Raw genomic sequence first — 23,249 nt, 5'->3', positions numbered from 1 at the left:
TCACCATCATTGCAGGATACAAATGCTGTAGCGAAGCTGGAGAAGGTGCATGCCCATGCCACACAAACTTTTGATCCTCGACATAACCCATCCCCCTCCCTCTCTCTTTGCTTATTGCAACACACACACACACACACACACACACACACACACACACACACACACCTCATTGTTCATTCTCACCCACGTTCCTGTACGTTTTTAACATATTTCTATGTTGTTTCATGCAGTTTCATTGTAATTTTGCGTATTTTTATGTATTTGTGCATATTTTTACATGTGTGTGCATATTTTTGCTTATCTGTGCGTGTTTGTGTGTGTCTTCACATGTTTTTTGTGCTTCTTTTTGCATCTTTTCTCTTATCCAGCTCCTCTCACAACCATAAGCACCTGTTTTGCCCATTTCTGCATCTTTCCCATTTCCTTTACACCAGAGAAGTATCCCTATCCCTGGCTAAAACCCAGTTCAACATCCTGTTTCTCAAATGCTGCCTAAACCTTGGAGTCTCTCCAAATGACCTAACTGTAAAGATTCCTCTCTCTGTATCCCACCTCTCTATGCACAATGACCTACACCTTTTCAGATTCCATCAATCCCTGGCCCTCACAAACCTGGTACTGTACAAACACATCTCCATGGCACAGACATCCCAGAACTACCTCTGCTCCCACCACAAGATACTACTACTCTGCAATCCCTACTTCATACATCACATCCATGAAATTGAATCCCTTGCTCTCCAGCACCTGGATGAGCATTCTAGACAACACTTCCGTAAGTTATCCAACTTGCTGACATCTTACTGCCACCTTGGGGCACCATTATCCAACCCCCATTGTACCCACAGTGCTTCCCCCAGGGGGCCCACATTCCTTTTGTGGGTACATGTGTGGTGTGCACGGGGCCCCGAGCTATTGCAGTCTCCTTTCCTTTCCAGGCTGCATTCACGTCCCTGTCCCTCTCCCTCACTATCCTTGCTCCTTTGTCCCTGCTCCCTCTTTTCCCTCTTAGTGGACTTCTTAAGGTTGACCTGGCTGTCCTCCTGGCTTTGTTTTGGTCTGTGCCATTTGTTAGTTTGCTGTTTCCATCTCCTTTCCAGCGTTTTTTTGGTCCCCTTGGGGTTTGTCCTCCATTTCCAAAATTTTCCATTCAGTGTGAGCCATTTGGGGATGAGCTCCCTACCTTGCTTCCATGGTACAGGTTCCTCTCCCCCTCCCCTCCCCTTTCCCTTTGCACCCTAGCCCCCCTCCTGCTAGGCCACCAGCATGGTAGCCAGTGTCACCAGCATGGTAGCCAGTCCGTGTGGTGGGGCTGTTAGGTACCCACTTTGCTGAGCCCCCTGAAACCACAGGGATCAAACTGCTAGTACTTGAGCTGTTAACACCTCGTGTATGCCCAGGAGTCGATGCTCATCACTTTGGGGCACCATAACTCCCGGCAATGGCCGCCGTGCCAGATGGCCCTTGCTGTGGCTGGGTGGCACCAATGGAGTGAGCCCCTGATCAGAGTGGGTGGTACTAGGGCGGACGCCTTGTGCATGAAGCAACAAAAGCTTCACTATCCTGGCCATTCTGTGGCCGTCTCTAAGAGTGGTAGCAGGCGTGACACTCCTTCTGATTCTTCGGCCTTCCCCTTCCTGGCCACCCCCTGGAGGAGGGTCAAGCTTGCCAGCTTGGGTTGAAACCTTTCCCCCGTACCTGGTTTGTACTAGGACGGATGGCGGAAGTTTTGCCACGACCGAGCCTTTGTTTTGATTGAAGATAAGTATGATGAAGTGGAATCGATGAGTAAAGTGCGGTCCAGTGCTTTGCTCATAAAGACATCTTCTGCTGCCCAATCAAATGCCCTGCATGCTTGTGACTGTCTCGGTGACGTCCCAGTCTCCGTCACGTCCCACCAATCTTTGAACTTGGTACAGGGCATTATTTTCCACCGAGATCTTCTTCTCCAAACTGACGAGCAGCTCCGTGCTAACCTGGAGCGGCGTGGGGTTCGTTTTATCCGCCGTGTGCAGCGAGGCCCTCCAAACAATCACACCGCTATGAGTGCTTTTATCCTGGCCTTCGAGGGGGATGTTCTCCCAGAGAAGGTCAAAGTAATGGTGTATCGGTGTGATGTAAAACCTTATATTCCACTGCTGATGAGATGCTTTAAATGCTTATGGTTTGGACACATGTCTTCATGCTGCACCACTTATCCCCTCTGCAGTGACTGTGGGTGGCCCCTCAATGAGGGGAGTGCCTGTGCTCCACCGCCAGTGTGTGTAAATTGTCGTGGCTAGCATTCTCCCACGCTCGCCTGTATGCCCGGTGTTTGTGAAAGAAAGAAGGATTCAAGAGTACAAAACCTTAGATCGGCTCACCTACTCTGAGGCTCGTCAAAAGTATGACCGGCTCCATCCCGTGTCTGTGACTTCTACTTTTGCTTCAGTTACGTCCATTCCCCATCCTACCCCCCTCCTCTTTCCAGCCCCACCCCATTCGCCCCATGCCTTCAGCCTCCTCCACCCCCTCCCCCTTCCCCTTCCCGTCAGTACCCATACCCACCCCTTCGGGTGCTGCTCCCCCTCCCCCCGCCAGAGAAGTACTCCCCTCCGGCAGCCGCCAGCACTGGAGCTCCCTCCCAGGGCTCCTCTTCCCGGCACCCTCCTAAAATGTGATCTACTGCTCCACATCGGCAGCGCAATTCGCGGCCAGTGGGCACCAAGATCGCCTGTTGTAATTCCGTGCCGCCTCCGCTGAAGTCTGCCCTTCTGTGCCTTCCCAAGAGAAGAAGCAGAAATGCAAAAACAAGGGCAAGGCCCCTCCGGTACTCACTGAGGTGCAGCCTTCCCCTCCTCCAGTCAATGAACCAACAGAGTCTGACCCCACCTATATGGATATTACCCCATCCCTATCGATGACGGATGGCAACTCGGTGGCGTGAACGACTCTGGTCCCTTCACTTCCTCTTTGGACTCCAGCTTGAGAATCCTCCAGTGGAATTGTAATGGGTATTTGCGTCACATTCCAGAGTTGAAGCTCCTTCTTTCCTTCTATTCTGTCGCTTGTATTGCCCTCCAGGAGACCCATTTTGTCAATTCTTACTCACGTGCCCTTCACGGGTTCCACACTTCCTGTCGGAACCGAATTGGCCCTTTACGGGCTTCTGGTGGTGTCTGCACCTGGGTTCACAAGGACATTGTTAGTAAATGGGTTCCCCTCCACACCACTCTCGAAACCATTGCTGTCAGGGTCCATCTGGCCACTCCAATCACAATCTGTAATCTTTACCTCTCACCTGACAGGCCGCCCACATCCGATGCCCTCACCACCTTTCTTAACAACTCCCTTTTCTCTTCCTGCTATTAGGGGATTTTAATGCCCACAACTCTCTTTGGGGTAGTGATTCGACTACTGACCTGGGCAGGACAGTTGAAGTTCTTCTGGCAGGGCTTGACCTCTGTTTACTAAACACAGGTGCTCCCACACACTTTAGTGTGGCGCACGGCACTTTCTCTACCATTGATCTCTCCATCTGCAGTCCTGGCCTTCTTTCCTTCATTCAATGGGGAGTCCACGATGACTTACGTGACAGCGACCATTATCCGATTGTTTTGACCTTTCTTCTGTGTCTCGCCCCATCTCCCTCCCAGAAGGGCCATATATAAGGCTGATTGGGGTGCCTTCTCCTCCGCTCCCATCCCCCCTGTATTGCCACACGACAGTGTTGAGGAATCTACTCAGACTTTGACTGCCGCCATCCTTTCAGCAGCTGTTTCAGCAATCCCTTCTTCTTCAGGTTCCCTACGCTGGAAGATGGTCCTCTGGTGGACTCTGGAAATTGCTGCGGTCATAAAAGACCGTGACTGTGCTCTCCAACACTTCAAGTGGCACCCTTCTACTGCTCTTCTTCTGGTCTTTAAACGACTCCGCACCCGGGCCCGCTACCTAATCAAGTTTCAGAAACGGATTTGCTGGGTATGATATGTAGCTGCCATAGGACCACACATCCCCTCTTCACAAATCTGGGCGAAACTCAGGCGAATTTTTGGCCACCGTCCTCCCACTGGGGTTGCAGGAATTTCTGGCATGGTGTTGTCCTTACCAATCTGGACTTTGTAGCAGAAAATTTCGCTCAGCACTTTGCTCAAGCTTCGGCATCGGATCAGTATCCGACCATGTTCCTTCTTCTGGAAGACCGCTCAGAACTACTGCTTTTGTCTTTTGTTTCTCGCTGCTCGGAGCCATATAATGCTCCATTCAGCGAGTGGAAATTTGCCAACACCCTCGCCATCGATGGCTGGCCACTATCGTATACTGACCCTCTTCAACCGTCTGTGGAGTGAGGGAGCTTTTCCTACCCATGGACAGGAAAGCATTGTTATTCTGGTGTTGAAGCCAGGGAAGCCGCCTCTTCGGTTGGATAGCTATTGTCCAATTAGCCTTCCAAACACCCTCTGCAAGCTCCTTGAATGCATGGTGAGTAGGTGGCTGTTTTGGATCATTGAATCCCGTGACCTTTTGCCATCAACTCAAAGTGGTTTTCACTATGGCCGCTCTACGGTGGATAACTTGGTCCACCTGGAGTCTGCTATCTGGTCGGCTTTTGCCCATAGGCAACACCTCCATGCAGTCTTCTTTGATCTGCATAAAGCCTATGACACCACCTGGTGCCACCACATTCTCACCACCCTTCACAAATGGGGCCTTCGTGGTGCTCTGCCCATTTTTATCCATAACTTCCTTTCTTGTCGCTCATTTCGGGTCCAAGTTGGCTGCTCCTACAGCACAGCACTCCCCATCGGCAAGAAAATGGGGTTCCACATTGTTCTGTGCTGAGCGTCCCTCTCTTTCTCATAGCCATTAATGGTCTGGTGACAGCTGTTGGGCCGATAGTGTCCCCCTCTTTGTATGCTGACGATGTTTGTATTTACCTCGCTTCCTCCATAATGAGCGCTGCAGAACGCTGTCTACAGGGGGGAAATCTGCCAGGCGCACTCATGGGCTCTCTCCCATGGCTTTCAGTTTTTGGCGGCCAAGACGTGTCGTGCATTTCTGCCGTCGCCGTACAGTCTGTTCCCATCCGGAACTGTTCCTCGATGGCCAGCCCCTTGAGGTAGTGGACACCCATCGCTTTTTGGGTCTGGTCTTCGATGCCCTGTTGATATGACTCCCTCATCTTCGCCAGCGGAAGAGGACGTGCTGGTCCCATATCAGTGTTCTTAGGTGTCTGTGCAATACCACCTGGGGTGCAGACCGCTCTGTTCTCCTGCGATTGTATCAAGCATTGGTGCAGTGTCGTTTAGACTGTGGAAGTCCTCTGCATCACCTTCGACGCTGCAGATACTAGACCCCATCCACCACTGTGGGATCCGACTTGCGACTGGTGCCTTCTGGACTAGCCCCGTACTAAGCCTTCTCGCAGAGGGAGGGATTCCACCACAGCGAGCTCTGCACAAAAAACAGCTGATATCTTATGCTATCCGCATTACTGCACCCCACAGCACCTTAATTATGGCCTCCTTTATCCAGACACGGAGATCACCCTGCCACAGCGGCGGCCACAATGTGTGCCTACCATGGCTGTCCACATTCAGTCACTCTTTTGTGAGCTCCAGCAATTCCCTTTACCGCCTCTCTTCTCTGCTCACACATGTACCCGTCCTTGGTGCGTCTCTCGGCTGCAGCTCTGTCTTCATCTCTCAATTTATTCAAAGGATTCTGTCCCTCCTATAGCTCTTCACCACTAATTCTACTGTCTCCTCAGTTCATTCCAGGGTTCAGAAGTGATTTATACTGATAGCTCCATAGTTGCTGGCCACACTTGGTTTGCTTACACCCATGCGCGAATCACAGAACTTCATTCCTTGCCAGATGGTTATAGTGTTTTTACTGCAGAATTGGTAGCCATCTTGTGTGCACTGGACCATATCTGCTCCTGCTCAGGACTGTCCTTCACTATCTGTAGTGACTTATTGAGCGGTTTGCACACTATCGGCCAGTGCTTCCCTCGCCACCCATTGGTTCTCACTATCCAGGACCCCCTTTCTTTCCTTGCTCAATGTGGATGCTCGGTGGTTTTCATTTGGGCCCCAGGCCATGTTGGGATTCCTGGCAATGAACTTGCTGATTGACTGGCTAAGTTAGCTACTATCAGGCCATCTCTTGCTTTTGGCGTTCCGGAAATAGACCTTCGCTCGGCATATGTTGTCAGGTTTTGGGCTTTTGGGATGCAGAATGACACACACTTTCTTTGCCGAGAAGCTCAGGGCGATTAAGGATTCTACAACTCCGTGGCGGTCCTCCTCCTCCTGGGCCTCTCGTAAGGCCTGTGTCATCCTATGCCAGCTCCGCTTCGGCCATACTTGGTTGACTAACGGTTATCTCCTCTGTCGTGAGGGCCCCCCCTCTGTGTCATTGTGAATCGATGTTGAATGTGGCTCACATCTTATTGGACTGCCCCAACATAGCCACCCTGCGTCGGACTTTTAGCTCCCCCAAAACTCCCTACCAACTCTCCACCAAATCCAGAGCTAAAACATTCTTGTAACACTGTCTTAAGCTTTCCACAAAACCCTCAGCTCCACAGATGTTTCAGTCCTACCCAAAGGCAGCCCTATACCCATATTTAACCATACTAGACTTGTCAAAGACGTACTCTCCTTCTCCCGATCCTTGCAATGGAAGCTCTTCTTTGCTGACAATCGTTGCAACCAAAACCACTGTAATTCCAACATTGCACCCTGCCTTTTCCACTTCATAACACCACCCAACCATGATCCTTGCCTCCCATCTAATCACCTGCTGGTCACCTTCCAGGAATTTCTTACTTCCAACTTAGGCTCGCTTCCTTCCCAGGACCCCTTCCTCACAACACCAACCTTTCAGTAGAAGAAAGAGCAGTCATACACAACCTCAAAACAAATCCTGACCTAATCATCCTATCTGCAGACAGAGAGTCTACCAATGTTGTTATGAATCACTTGGCAGAATGCCTCCATCAGTTAACTGACTATTCAACCTATAAACTCTATCAAACTGATCTTATCACAGAAGTCCAACACAAACTCCAATCAATCCCTGCTTAAAGTCTTAGGCCCTTCCCAGAACATCTCCCCTGAATTCATTTCCCTTTTCACCCCTATGGCACCCCACACACCCACCTTCTACATGCTGCCTAAAATCCATAAACCCAACAGTCCTGGATGCCCCATTGTGGCTGGTTATTGTGCTGCCACTGAAAGAATTTCAGCCCTCATTGACCAACACCTCCAACCAGTTGCCCATAGTCTACCCGCCCACGTCAAAGACATGAACCACTTTCTTCACTGACTCTCCATCACCCCCACCCCTTTGCCTCATGGATCCCTACTTGTCACTGTTAATGCCACCTCCTTATGCACAAACATCCCTCATTCCCATGGTCTTACCACTATTGAACACTACCTTTCCCAATGTCCTTCAGACTCCGGACCCACTACCTCATTCCTCATACTCCTTACTGACTTTATCCTAACCCACAACTATTTCTCATTTGAAGGCAAGGCATATAAATAAACCTGTGGCACAGCCATGGGCACCCGCATGGCATCCTCCTATGCCATCCTTTTTATGGGCCGTCTAGAGGAGACTGTCCAAGCCTCCCAAACATCAAACTCTTGGTCTGGTTCAAGTTCATTCATGATATCTTCATGATCTGGACCCTTCATTCCTCCACAACCTTGACACCATCACATGGTGGTACTCAACTCAGCATGACACCTTCCTAGATGGTGAGCTCCTTCTTGCTCATGGCTGCATCCACACCTATGTCCACATTAAACCCACCAATCACCAACAGTATGTGCATTTTGACAGCTGCATCTCTTTCACACCAAAAAATCCTTCCCTTACAGACAGCCCGGCCACCTGGGAACAGTGTATCTGCAGTGACAAAAACTCTCCTGGTCAGTATACTCAGGGTCTCACCAAGGCCTTCTGACACAGGCACTATCCCCCAGGTGTAGTCTGCAAACAGATCTCCCGTGCCATTTCCTCTCACACGCCCAATCTTCCCACCACCCTCAAGAACCAGACACATAAGACTGTCCCCTTCAGCCAGTACCACCCTGGACTGGAACAACTGAACCACTTCCTTTGCCAAGGCTTTGATTACCTTTCATCATGCCCTGAAATGAGACATCCTACCCAAGATACTTCCCACCCCTCTATCACCCACCCTACCTCCACAACATCCCTTCCATCTCTATGCCACCCCCAATGTCACTCTCTTGCCACAAGGATCGTATCACTGTGGAAGACCCAGGTGCAAAGCCTGCCCAATCCACCCACAGAGCACTTCGTATTCCTGTCTTGTCACGGGTTTATCCTACCTCATCAGGGGCCTGGCCATATATGAGATCAGTCATGTCATTTACCAGCTTTGCTGCAATCATTGCACAGGTTTTTATGTTGTTATGACTACCAAACACCTGTTCACCAGTATGAATGGGCAGTGCCAGACTGTGGCCGAGAGCAAAGTAAATGTGACGCAACACGGAGTTGAACATAACACATTTGATTTCAGTGGTTACTTCACTACCAGAGACATCTGGATCCTCCCCTCCATCACCATCTTTTCTGAACTGCGCACTTGGGATTTATCCTTACAACACATTCTTCACTCCCATAATTATCCCGGCCTCAACCAATGGTAATTTACTGTCCCAACCCCCTCCACCCAACAGTTTCCACCCCCTCAGTCCTGTCACCACCTCCCCATTCTCATCTCTGATACTGTTTATTTGCAGCCCTCTGCCGATGCATCCGCCTGTCTTTCCCTGCTCTTTTCCATTTTTTTCTTCCTTTTTTCCTCCCACTCCGTACCCCACAACATCCTGACACTATGCCAGTTGGTGGTCCAGTCCCTGCACCCTTCACCATACAGCATTCGTCTCTCTCCCCACCCATAGACTACCATCACTTCCCCTTCGCTGCCCCCTCCAAATAGCTGCTTCCATCCCACATCATGTTGTATTCTGGCCGAAGATGCTGGAGAGTTGGCGGTCATGTGTGCATGAGGTGTGTCCTTGCTTGTGTATATGAATGGCGTGTGTCTGTTTCTTTCACTGATGAAGGCTGTGGCTGATAGCTTCAAGCAAGTGTCTTTTAATTGTGCCTGTCTGCAACTTGATGTATTTTCCTTACAGTAAGTAGCAATTTGTCTTTTCCTACATTGTTGAAGATGCATGTTAGCTAGTTTATTGTACGCACTAATTTATTGAGTGCAGTCCTTGCCCTGATGCAGTCTTCATATCTATAATTTTTAAAATTGTCTTTTATAAATCATTTTCCCCATGAAAAAAATTAAAATTGCTCCTCTCTCTCTCTCTCTCTCTCTCTCTCTCTCTCTCTCTCCCTCTTCCTCTTCCCCTCCCCCTCCCCCTCCCCTTTTTCCATTATCTAAAAAGTACTGTCCATTTTTTATTAAAATGAATATATTCTCTTCATTAAAGTTACAAATTACTCAGTGGAGCTTATTACATTTTTGTGGAACTATCCTTTCAACATTTTTGGTCTGCACTGCAGATGCAACAGCAGCCAGTTTATACATAGCGGACTAATCTCAGTTCGATACTTGCATTTCCCAGCAGTGTGCTATCATCAACTGACTCAGAGGTTCGACTTTTCATTACTCCTGTCCTTTCAGACTTCACAGTCACACACACACACACACACACACACACACACACACACACACACACACACACACAGTTTTAATTTGTTACAAATTTGCATTAAAAGAATGTGCACATTATATTTTATTACATGTTAAAGAAAAGACGACCATTATTACTGCACAAAATGTCAAAAATTTAAGAGACCAGAAATTTCTTACTGTGATAATAGCTTAGATTTCATTGCATTGTCTCTCTCCCATATGATTTGACTTAACAATAGATATATGTATGTGCATATTGTTCCAGGTTCAGTTCTTGAAGAGAGCTGTCGACATCCTGTGTCAATGCCGCCAAACTCTGATGTATACATATGTATTTGCATATTATTTAAAGAAAAATAACCAATCAGTTATTTTTGAGGTACTTATTTTTTCACGTGTATATGATAAATGTCATCTGTTTTTAAATTTGGGTTGTCATTAATTAGCGGGAGTCTGTGACTTAGTTGTTTGCTGTGTTAGTCTTAGAAAGAACATTGCTAGTTCAGAACTTGGCTGATCTTTGATACAGTTTCACATCTGTGTGTGTCAGAAAAGCACAACCACAACTAACTTTGTTATGTAACCTTTTTTTTTCCTTCATTGCAAAAAGCTAGTTCTATAGGCAACAAGATGGCAGTTGGCTATGGCAGTCACACAAATAGTTCTGTTTTCTACATTTGAAACTCTAGATTTTCTTTAGTGAACAATCTCCCACATCCAGGACACATCAGTCTGAGTTCTTTGTACAATAATGATAAGCTGGTGACTAACAAGAATTATATTGTACTTACATACGCTATTAAACACTGGAACATATAGTTTGGTGTAGGGATGTTGTAGTATTCAGTAACTAATTAATCAAAGTGTATGCTAAGTTCTCTTAAAACCTGTTTACTTCTTCCCAGGATAACCAAAGGGATTTGGAAAGTGCCACAGAAACATTATCAGAGTACTTGGAGAGAGATATTACATCTGAAAATTTGGCAGACATAAAGCAAATAGTCCAGGATAAATACAGGTAGGAGAACCGCAAAAAATTTGTTGCAACTTCTTCTAAAAATTTCAGTAGATACTGAGCTGTTGTTAAACATGATAAATTCCCTCACGATGTTTCCTTGCATTAGTTCTGCAAGGTAAGTTTGCTGTCTGTGTAAGTGCAAATCCCTTAAAGTCTGCAGGAAAACATTCTGCTAGGAGGTTGGTATTGACACACCTCCTCAGTACCCTTGAGATGACTAAGTAAACCTGTCAAGAGGTGTGCAGCTTATTTTGAACTTAACAGATTGTTCAGTCAAACAGTGGAAACTCCGGGTTGTAATAACAATAATATAAGGAAAATGTGGCAGGAAAAGGGAAGGCCTAGCAAGGTAAGGCCGGGGGGGTGGGGGGGGGGGGGGGGGAGCGGGCAGGGACTAGAATGCCATTAGGCATAGCACCAGATAGCTGTGGGGCAGGGAGGGGGGAAACGGGCAGCGAAAAAGGAGAAGAGAAGGGAAGGGGAAAGATGGTCAGATGCGATGGCGGAGGGTGGAACACAAAGAGGGTAAAGGGATGAGAATAGGGAGGAAGTGATCACACAGACGGGATGGACACTGTTAGGTGGAGGGTGCAGGGACTGTAGGTTGTGGTAGATTGAGCCTAGGATAATTTTGAGAGCGGAGAATGTGTTGTAAAGATAACTCTCATCTGCACAACTCATAAAAGCTGCTGGTGGAGGGGAGGATCCAGATGGCTCAGGTAGTGAAGCAGCCATTGAAATGAAGCCTATTATGTTTAGTTGCATGTTGTGCCACAGGATGGTCTGCTTTGCTGTTGGCGATGACCGTTTATCTTGGTTGGTAGTCATAACCAATGTAAAAAGCTGTGCAATGATTGCAGCAAAGCTGGTATATGACATGGATTAGCCTGTGACAGGACTGGATAGGAAGTGTTGGCTGGGTGTATTGGGAAGGTCTTGCATCTGGGTCTCCCATGGGGATATGATGCCGCTCCCAATCCCAATCCCTTGCTACAGTTCAATGTCTTACTTTTTTCTTTGTTCATAGTAGGAAACATTGAACGTTTTTGACAGAACCTACTGGATGTCAACCTTGTGGTTACAAATTGCTGGAATAGGCTGTGAATGTCAGAATAATATCTCACCACCTTTCCAAAGTAACCATGTTACTAATCTACTATTGGCTTTCCTTCACAGTTAACCCAATTGGGGCCATCTTGATACCACTCAGCCTCACAACAGCAAATACTATTAGGCTCTCAAATATGCTGTTGTCTGACATGCCCAGATGATAAGAGGATAGCATTGCAACTAGTTTTGTATAGTACCTAATTTCAGCAATCAGTTCTTAATTTCATAATATTTTCTGGATGTATTGCTGTTCTGTGGATTTTTGCCAAATTTATGGAATCCATTGACTTCATCCATTGTAATAGATATATTCGAGTCACAGGCAGGCCAATGGAAAGAAGTTAAACATTTAAGCTTTTGGACATAAAGTTCTTCTATGAAAGTAGAAAACACACATGCATTCACACAAGCACAACTTACAAACAAATGGCTGCTGGTACTGGCTGCTGTGGCCTGACTGCGGACTGCAACTGCGTTTGATGTGAACTGCAATTTGAGGGCATGGTGCAGGGAGGGGGAGGTTTGTGCTCCCTGTGAGAGCATGGTCACATGGTGGGGCAGGATAGGGCAGCTAGGTGCAGCAGAGTCAGAAGAACAGGACCGAAGGATACCTTGTAGAGCGACTTCCCGCCTGCGCAAGTCAGAAAAGCTGTTGTTGGTAGGAAGAATCCAGATGACACAGACAGTGAAGCAGTCATTGAAGGGAAGCATGTTGTGTAGGGCAGAGTTCAGCAACTGGGTCGTCCAGCTGCATCTTAGCCACAGTTTTTCGGTGGTTATTCATGCAGACAAACAGAAATGACTGTCTGTATGCCCCCGTACAGGTCCATATTTCGCTTACATTTGTAGTCCTTACACTAAATCTATGTTGATGGCAGTAGAATCATTCTGCAATCAGCTTTAAATGCCACTTCACTAATTTTTTTCAGTAGTGTTCCTGGAAAAGAATGTTGCCTTTGCTACATTTGAGTTCCTGAAGCAACTCGGTAATACTTGTGTGTTGATAGAACCTGCTGGTAACAAATCTAGCACCCTTTCTCTGAATTGCTTACATGTCTTCCTTTAATCTGACCTGGTGGTGATCCCAAACACTCGAGCACTACCCAAGACTAGGTTGCATGAGCATACTATATGCGGTCTTGTTTGCAGATGAACCACACTTTCCTAAAACTTTCTAAAAAAATCTAAGTCGACCATTTGCTTTCCCAGTACAGTCCTTAAATGTGTGGTACATTACACATTGTTTTGCAAAGTTATACCTGGATACTTAATTGACCTGACTGTGTCAAGCAGCACACGACTAATGCTGCATTCGAACATAGTGGGATTGTTTTTCCTACTCATCTGCATTAATTACACTTTTCACATTTAGCACTAACTGCCATTTATCACAAAAAATAGAAGTTTTGTCCAACTCATCTTGATCCTCCTACAGTCACTCAATGAAAACACTTTCCCATACACCACAGCTTCATCAGCAATCAGTCACAGATTGCAGCCCATCCTGTATGCCATATCGTTTAGCTATATAGAGAATAATATCTGTCCTATCACACTTCCCTGGGGCATGCCTGATGATACTTGCCAGGTATAGATGGGGAGTGTTATGCCATCAAAACTGGTGCCAGAGACAGGGAATCGTGTGGCATTGTTCTGGATGTCTTGTCCAAAAATTACCTTGAGCAGACCTGAACTTACCAAATCAGTTAACGGAGAGGAAGGTATCAGTGATCATAAGGCTGTGACAGCATCTATGATGCTGGGTCCTGCGAGAAATGTTAAGAAAGAAAGGAAGATATATTTGCTCAGCAAGGCTGACAGGATATAAATTTCAGAATATTTGGTGATGAGGACGCAGATGTGGTGAACAAATGGAAAAAATTCAAAGGCATCGTACAATATGCCCTAGACAAGTACGTTCCGAGTAAGGTTTTAAGGGATGGGAAAGATCCACCATGGTTTAATACTTTTGTTAGATAAGCGCTACATAAACAAAGTGCACTTCATCTCAGATTTAAGAGAAGTAAAAACCTAGTTGACAAACAAAAGCTGAACGAAGCGAAAATGAGCATAAGGAGAACAATGAGAGAAGCACTCAATGATTTTGAAAGTAAGACATTGTCAACTGACCTGAGTAGAAACCACAAGAGAAATTGGTCATATGTGAAATCAGTAAGTGGGTCAAAAAATCATCTATCCATTCTCTCAGTGACCACACTGGCACCGAAGTGGAAGATAACAGAGAGAAGGTCAAAATACTAAATTCGGTCTCCCAAAGTTGTTTCACCGCAGAAGATCGTAACACTGTCCCTCCTTTCAGTCATTGTGTGAACGTTGAAATGGCAGATATTGAGATAGCCGATCACGGAACTGAAAAGCAGCTACAGTTGCTTAGTAGTGGGAAGGCATCAGGACCAGATGAGAAACCTATAAGGCATCAGGATCAGATGAGATACATATAAGATTCTATAAAGATTATGCAAAAGAAATTGCTCTACTTCTAGCAGTAATTTATCATAGATCGCTTGAGCAATGAAAGGTACCTAACGACTGGAAAAAAGTGCAGGTCAGTCCTGATTTTAAGAAAGGCTGTAAGACAGATCCACACAATTATAGACCTATATTGTTGATGTCAATCTGTTTTGGAATTATGGAACACGTTTTATGTTAAAGAATTATGATATTTTTCGAAAACAAACATCTCCTTTATAAAAATCAACATGGATTTCGTAAACAGACATCGTATGAGGCTCAGCTCGCTCTGTTCCTCCGTGAGAACCACAGCTCAGTGGACAATGGCGGTCAGGTTGATGCCATGTTCCTCGACTTCAGTAAGGCATTTGACAACATCCCGCATTGCCATTTAATGAAAAAAATATGAGCTTACGGAGTTTCGAAGCAGACTTGTGATTGGATTTGAGACTTTCTTGCAGTTAGAACTCAACAAGTCGCTCTTGACTTAACAAAACAGACAGCTGTAAAGGTAATATCTGGAGTACCACAGGGAAGTGTGATAGGACCGTTGCTGTTTACAATATATATAAATGATCTGTAGGAAGTGTCGGATGCTCTTTAAGGCTATTCACAGATGATGCAGTTGCCTACACCAAAGTAGCAATGCCAGAAGATACTAAGAATTTGCAGAACGACCTAAAGAGAACTGATGAATTGTGCAGGCTCTGGTAGTTGACCCTGAATGTAACATATTGTGCATACATACGAAAAGAAACCCACTATTGTACAGCTACACTATTGATGACAAACAGCTGGAGACGACGTAACTATCCAGAGCTATCTTAAGTGGAATGACCATATAAAACAGATAGTGGGAAAAGCAGACACAAGACTGAGATTCATCAGAAGAATCTTAAGGAAATGTAACTCATCCACGAAAGAAGTTGCTTGTAAGGCACTTTTTCGCCCAATTCTTGAGTATTGTTCATCTATCTGGGATCCCCATCACGTAGGACTGATAGAGGAGATAGAGAAGATGCAACGAAGAGCGGCGTGTTTCGTCACTGTATCTGTTATATGGTGTAATGTGTTGGCATCCTCTTAGGTAAAATATTCTGGAGATGCATCCCGCCCCCCAGGTGTGGATTTCTGACTGGGGCCTGCATGACGGGAGAATCACATCACCAGGAAAAAAACTAAACTGGTCCTCTATGAATTGAGCATGTACTGTTAGAATCTTTAATCAGATAAGCAGGTTAAACAGTTTAAAAAGGAAATGGATAGCTTGAAGTTAAATATAGTGGGAATTAGTGAAGTACAGGAAGAACAGGACTTCTGGTCGGGTGAGTACAGGGTTACAAATAGAAAGTCAAATAGGCATAATGCAAGAGTAGGTCTAAAAATGAGTAGAAAAATAGAAATGTATGTAAGGTAATGTGAACAGCATAGTGAATGGGTGCCATGCCCACCACACAGTAGTACAAGTTTATATGCCTACTATCTCTGCAGAAGATGAAGTATTGAAAGAATATATGACAAAGAAAAAAATCAATTATTGATAAAATTATTTAATTAGATAGATAACAAATCTACTCACCAAGCGGCAGCAGCACACACACATAAAAGACCGTTTTGATTGGCAAGCTTTTGGAGCCAGTGGGTCCTTCAGGCAGAAGGGTTGAAGGGGAAGGAAGAAGGGTGAAGGAAGACTGGAGAGGTCTAAGAAAAGGGGTAGATTTTGGGAAAGTCACACTTAACTGCAGTTCAGGGGAGATTTACCATATGGGATGAAAAGGAAAGACTGGTTGTTGGGGACTGCTTCAGACAAATTTGAAAACCTGAGAGCTTAAAGATGGAAAACAGAGCAGTATGCAAGACAGAGATCACTACTAAAAAATTGTGCACAAATTAATAATAGTGAGAAGCTAAGTGCATTGTATGTAACAAAGGTGGGAGGGGGCGGTGAAAAATAGATGAAAAAGACAATGAAAGATGTAAGAAATTAAAACGGAGTGAAGCAAAGAGTAGTTACAATGAAGAAAAGCTGAAACGGAAGAAATTAACGTAAGTTAAGGTCAGGTGGGTAAGGACATGTAGTGCTAGTTCCCACCTGTGGAGTTCTGAGAAACTGATGTCTGGAGGAAGAATCCAGATGGCACGTGTGGTGTGAAACAGGCACTGAGGTCACAAATGTCATGATGCTCTGCAACAGGATATTGTGAGTTGCCAGTATATACCCTCCACTTATGCCCATTCATCCTGATTGATAATTTGGTGATAGTCATGCCGATATAGAAGGCTGAACAGTGTTTACATAATAGCTGGTATATAATGTGTCAATTTGCAGGTGGCTCGCCCTTTGATAGGTTTTGTTTTGCCAGTTACAGGGCTATTATAGGTGGTGGTAGGAGGGTGCATAGGGCAAGTCTTGCAGCGGAGACGGTCACAGGGGTAGAAGCCATTGTTTCTATTTAGATACTGAGAACCAGAATGCGGTCGATAGTTTTCCCATCACTAGCGCCACAATGGTATTGGCTGCTGCTGTGGATCCTGTACTTAGTTGAGTCCTCTGTTTTGTGCAGCACAGTTGGCCGGAAAAATTCCTGGGGCCATGTCTCGGATCCCTTCCATAATTACTTCTCCGTCGGTAAGTCTCCACTTACCCATGGTTCTGGGTGACGTTCCCAAAATCTACCCCTTTTCCTGGACCTCTCCAGATTTTTTTCCTTTACCCTTCACCCTTCTTCCTTCCCCTTTAACCCTTCTGCCTGAAGGAGGAGCCACTGGCTCCGAAAGCTTGCCAATCACAACAGTCTTTTACGTGTGTGCTGCTGCCGCTTGGTGAGTAGACTTTTTATCTATTCAATTAAATAATTGAAAGAATATATGATAAAACAGAATTATTAAGACAGTTACGAGACATGAAAATTTAATTGTGGTTGGAGACTGGAATTCATTAATAGGGAAAGTAAGTGAAAGGGAAAATAGTAAGAGAACATGGGCTACGGGATACAAATGAAAGGGGAAGCTGTCTGGAAAAATTTTGCACAGAGCATCATTTGATCAAGGTAGAAACTTGATTTAAAAATTGTAATTCAAAGTTGTATGCATGGAAGACACCCTGGGAGGTTTCAGATAGATTATATCATGGTAAGACGGTAATTTTGAAATCAGATTTTAAAATGCAGAAACATTTCCAGATGTCAGCGTGAACTGTGGCCATAATCCATTGGTTAGAAACCACAAATTAAAACCTTAGAAACTGAGACTTTTTGTTGTTTACAACAACAATCTCTCAATTTATCCAATTCTTATCTCTTAATGTTACCTTTGTGCAGTTTCTACAGCTTTAATCTGTGATTCACAACAACAAAAAGCAAATGAAGCAGGCAAAAGGGATTATAGACAACTAAAACATGAAATTGACACAAAGTGCAAAATGCTTAAGTAGATACAGCTATAACACATATGAGAGTGTGGAAGCATTTATAACTAGGGGAAAGATAAATGTTGTCTACAGGAAGATTAACGAGACCTTTGGAGAAGGGAGCAGCATCTGTATGAATATCAACAGCTCAGATGACAAGCCAGTACAAACCAAAGAAGGGAAATCTGAAAGGTGGGGGGAATGTACTGATGGGCCACAATGATATGACCATCTGCTTAGTAGCTGTTTGTCCATCTTTGGAACACAATACAGCAGTGATTCTGCTCAGCAAGAATTCAAGAAGCCCTTGGGAGGATTCTGGAGGTATGCTGCACCAAATGTCTTTGTAAAAGTCAAGTAAATTCAGCGCAGTATATTTTCGGCATCCCAGTTCTGTTCAATTGGGTTCACATAGCCAAATTAGTTGAGAAGACATGAGCTTGAGTTCAGTGCCTCACTCCTCGACTACTGCAGCACAGTTCTTGCCTTGTGACACAGACAGTTGTCCTGCTGAGACAGTTATCCTGCTGGAACATGGCATCGCCATTGGAGAGAATGTTGAGGATCGAGGTATGCATATGGTCCACAGTAATCGTACATAGTCCATGGCCACTATCGTGCTCTTTAATTACTAGCACAGGTCCCACAAAATCCCAGGCAACTCTCCCCCGTAGCAAATATTGCCCTCACTAGCCTACATCTGTGACCTAGCTCACATTTCAGGCCGCCTGGATGGTGATGAATCCAGACAGTGTGTGCTGAACAGTGTGTACTGAAACACATACCGGCACCAACATTGTACTCTGTTGTGAGGTCTACCACAAATAGCAGCCTGTCCTGCTCCAGGGAGCAGGCAACTCGCCAACCTCTGTTTTCTTTGACGAAGTGTAGCTTCCGATATCTAATCGCATACACAAGGCTTCACTGTCCTTCAATTCCTTTCCGTAGGTGCTCATGGCAGTGGCACATGAACAGACACCTGCTTCGCCATTTCTGATAAGCTCATTCCTAGTTGCTGAGCCTGAACAATCTGCTATTTGTCAAAGTTGCTCATTGGATTTCCCAATTTGCAGACTTCTTTGTCACTAGAATCGTTCCTTTACATCTACATATCTACATATATATTCTGCAAGACTCCATATACACTACTGGTCATTTCCTTTCCTGTTCCACTCACAGGTAGCATGAGGGAAAAATTACTGTTTGTATGCCTCTGTACAAACCCTAATTTTTTGCATCTTATCTTCATGGTCCTTACACAAAATGTCTGTTGGTGACAGTAGAATCGTTCAGTAGTCAGCTTCAAATGCCAGTTCTCTAAATTTTCTCAATTTTGCTCCTCTAAAAGAATGTTGACTTCCCTCCAAGGATCCTCATTTGAATTCCAAAGCATCTGTGTAACACTTGTGTGTTCAAACCTACCAGTAACAAATCTAGCAGCCAGCCATTCAATTGCTTTGATGTTTTCCTTTAATCTGACCTGGTTCGGATCCCAAACACTTGAGCAGCACTCAAGAATACATTGCACTAGCATCCTATATGTGGTCTGCTTTACAGATGAAGCGCAGCTTACCAAAATTCTCCCAATAAACTGAAGTCGATCTGTTGCCATGCCTACCACAATCCTCACATGCTCATTCTACTTTACATCACTCCCCTTCACTTACATACTTTCCTCAGAAGGGCTATAGAATAGAAAGGGACTTCAAGAAATATTTTAGAAAGGGAAGAGGAAGTAAAGGAAGATGAGGAGGGTGATAAGATACTGCAAAAAGAATTTAATAGTGCACTGAAAGACTTAAGGTGAAATGCGGTACGTGAAGTAAATTACATTCCATCAGAATTATTGAGATCCTTGGGATAACCAGCCATGGAAAGACTGTTCCATCTAGTGAGGCACATGAAATACCTTCATACTTCCAGGAAAATGTAATAATTCAAATTCAAAAAAATACAGGTGCTGATGGGTGTGAATATTATCAACCCATCAGTTTTAATAAGTCCTGGTTGCAAAATACAGAAAATCTGGGCTAATGCCAACCTCAGGAAAACTTTGAGTCCCATAGAAACCTATGAACGTACAAGACAATACTGACCCTGTGATTTACCTTAGACAGTTAAAGAAAGGAAAATCTACATTTATAGTGATTGTATATTTACAAAAAGCTTTTGACATTGTTGACTGGAATACTCTCTACGTAACTCTGAAGTTAATACGGATAAAATACAGGGAGCGAAAAGCTGTGTACTACTCGTATAGAATGCAGGCAGCAATTATAAGAGTTGAAGCATGTGAAAGGGAAGCAGTAGTTGAGAAGAGAATGATTCAGTTTTGTAGCCTCTTCCCCATTTTACTCAATCTGTGCATTGTGCAAGCTGGAAGGAAACTAGGAGAAATTTGAAAAGGGAATTAAAACTCATTGTTATTTGGTTAGTGATAGCAAAGGATTTGGAATGGAATGGGTAGCCTCATGAAAAGAGATTATAGAGGTAACAAAAAATAAAACAATGGTAATGAAATTCAGTTTAATTAAAGAAAGAAGTAGTAGATGAGGCTTTTATTATTATTATTTTGGCAGTAGAATAACAGATGAGAGGTGGTGATAAAAGTTTATAGTTCTTTTGATGCACTAAACAAAAATATATTTAAGATCTCGTTAATATTAATATTCTTTCAGTAGATTATGGTACATTTCATTGTCTTTCAGACGTGTACATATGCACACAAGTGCTAATAGTTCTATGAATATCATACCACCTATACTTAATTCTTTTGAATAAATGGTGTGATGAATTTCCTTTTTCCAAAAATCTTACTTATAAGTCTTGGAGTTCTAGCTGAGGTAAGAGGCACCAATGTGTGTGATTGTTTTGGAGGGATAGTCATTTGAATGCTAAAAACTATTCATTGGAAAACATCTAAAGTGCCTTTTGATACGTTTAGAACTCTTCTCAAGTGACATGAGGTAGTGGTACTTGGGGAGAAAGGGGTTCAAATTCGAGTGTGGTATACCGGTCTGCGGTTTTCCGCAGTTCTCTTAAATCACGCCAGACTAATGCCAGGATGATTTCTTCAGAGAGGCTTTGGTTGATTCCTCTTCCATTCTTGTCCAGTCTGAGCTTATTCTGTGTCTCTAATGAACCAATGTTGACATGATATTAATTCCAAATCTTTCTCCTTTCTAGCTCGGTTTTGGAATCCTTTATTTGATAAACTTCATCATTATATGATATTCTGTATTTGTTGTAAGCTTAAGCCTTGTGTATTGAAGAAAAATATTCTGTATAATACTTCAAAGCCATTCAGAATATTTTCAGATTGAGTTGCCACTGAAATTCTAATTTTTCTGTTTGTTGGTTTAGGTATTGTGATGGAAGACGGAAAGCGCTGCTGGAGCATGTTCATGAGGGGTATGAGAAAGAATGGTGGGAGTACACTGAGTAATCAAAATGGCTGGCACATTCCTGTGACTAGCTAAAACCGCCTGAGAGAATGTAGCAAGCATTGAAGTGGAGCACCGAGTCCCTGAGCTTGTGAAAATTGCAGGATTAATGTTCTCTCGTTGAGCAAAGTTTTCCTTCGTAGGTCCTTCAGAAGGACCTTGGCAGCCTGTGAGACTAAGTTGTATAAAGTGGTCCAGGTGTAGAGAAGAGAAATAAAAATTCCATGTACAGTAATTTTCCTAAGAGATTGTCTATAATGAGACAACAGAAAGGTTACAAGACTGGGAAAACTCGCAGTCTATCTCTCTCTCTAATGTCAGGTTTTCAACTTTTTCATTCAGCCACATTTTTAGCCGATATTAAATTGTACATAACATTTGTTTCTATTAATTCTACAGCTTCTTTTGGCACCGTTTTATTATATAAAATTTATATATACACATACACACAAACATCAGATTGTTTAGTTTTCATGTGGTTGAGTGGTGTCGTGTAGTATGACGTACGGTGAATCATATTAGTGCTTCAAGAGTACCATAGCTGAAGTCAGTTCAGCAGTCGAAGTGTGTGGAATCATTGTCACGTCAAATGTGTGGATATGCAACACCAGTGTTTGCTTTGATACACAACTGATCCAAATGACTGAATAGAAATAAAAAAAAAAAACTACCATCATGTTAAGCTCAGAAGCTCTCATGATTTAAGTCTTCCTGAACTGAAGCCTAATTGTTATGATGGTGTATTGTACCATGTGTACTCTACTATTACTATGGCAACATCTTACATGTGTTGCAAACTGTATGGTTTTATAAACCGTATGAGCAGAATGGAACACATCTTGTGTTTCCCTCCACGTGCTTTGCTTTTAAATTGTGTACAGTAAGAGTCCAGTATATTTCAGATTATGCAGTCTGCTGTATTGCTGGTGTGTGTGTGTCTAGCATTTTATTAGAATGTTTTGACAGCTTGGTGACATTTCAGTTTTAGATCATAAAACTGTGATTACCTATTTTATTAATTCTGTATTTATTTCTTATCACAATAATTGCTTTCCAGATTTTTGTCAGCATTTCTGGAGCACTGTATGGAAGTGTTTTTGAATACTTTTTGAACAGTACTGTGACAGTGTAGGCATTTGTGAAAGGTGACCTTCACTTAGAGGATGTTTGATTCAGTAGGTACTACTGTAGTAGTACTGTGTAGTGAGTGTGCTTGTGTGCAGGCTTTCCATTTTATGATAAAAAGAAAAACGATTGGTCCTCAGATGATTGTAGTCCTTGAAGAAAAAGATTTAAAAAATCTATTTATACACTAAGCAGTTAATATTTTTGGCTCAGATCATTCGTATGTATATATTATTGTTAACACGCAACGGCTGATGTTACTGTTTATAAAAGTAAACTTTTTAAAACTGATTTACTCAGTTTGAGCATTAGCTAACATGAGTACTGTTTTCACTCTAGGTTGACTCAGAACAGTGTGATATTAGGCAGCGTACAAGCTACCTTTTACTTAAGATATTGAATTAGCAGTGCTATGATGGTGTTGATATGAATGAGCAACCGACAAATATAAAGAAAACAAACTTCTTTTCTCTTTGTTGAATGGAGACTGTTTTATTTAGAATCACTTGTAATTATTGATGAACCGTGTATTATGTTTGTTAATTATTGCAATAATATGATGCTTTCTTCTTAAGCAATATTAAGTATCTATGTCTTTTCCATTAATTTTGTTATATTTTAAAATCCTCTTCATAAAATCACAAAAACCGTTTAAATAATTGCGTCCCAGAAATTTGCATCTGTCACTGTAAAAACTTTCCAGATACTAAATGATCAGAATTAAAATTTCTGATAAGTTTTAAATGTTTTTTTGTCATGATTTACCACAATCCTAGTGTGTTTTTGAAGGAACGTCTTAGTATTGTTTTGAATTTGCTAGTATGTTTTGAGAAAGGTAACTATGGATGAAGATTCTTGTTATACTGTTTTACTGCTCTATGTATGTTACTTAATACCTGCTGTGCATCACCACTGAAAACTTTTCCAGCAGTGCTGCAGAAAGAAGTAAGTGCCATAAATTGCAACAGTTACCAGCAACCTGCATAAAGA

At 43.6% G+C, this 23,249-nt stretch overlaps 1 protein-coding gene across 3 annotated transcripts in view; it reads left to right on the top strand.

Moving 5' to 3' along the window:
- Positions 1–23,003, top strand: part of LOC126412805 (E3 ubiquitin-protein ligase ariadne-1) — an 85,457-nt gene extending 62,454 nt beyond the window's left edge. For all 3 annotated transcript variants that reach the window (XM_050082587.1, XM_050082588.1, XM_050082589.1), the window contains exons 9-11: positions 9,948–10,061; positions 10,588–10,700; positions 21,055–23,003. In XM_050082587.1, coding sequence (XP_049938544.1) covers positions 9,948–10,061; positions 10,588–10,700; positions 21,055–21,136 — 309 coding nt within the window. In that variant the 3' untranslated portion in view covers positions 21,137–23,003. The remainder of the gene's footprint in view (positions 1–9,947; positions 10,062–10,587; positions 10,701–21,054) is intronic.
- The last annotated feature ends 246 nt before the right edge of the window (positions 23,004–23,249 follow it).

Source organism: Schistocerca serialis, chromosome 7 (assembly GCF_023864345.2).
Source record: "Schistocerca serialis cubense isolate TAMUIC-IGC-003099 chromosome 7, iqSchSeri2.2, whole genome shotgun sequence".
Taxonomy (NCBI): Eukaryota; Metazoa; Arthropoda; class Insecta; order Orthoptera; family Acrididae; genus Schistocerca; species Schistocerca serialis.
This window is presented reverse-complemented; position numbering and strand designations above follow the sequence as displayed.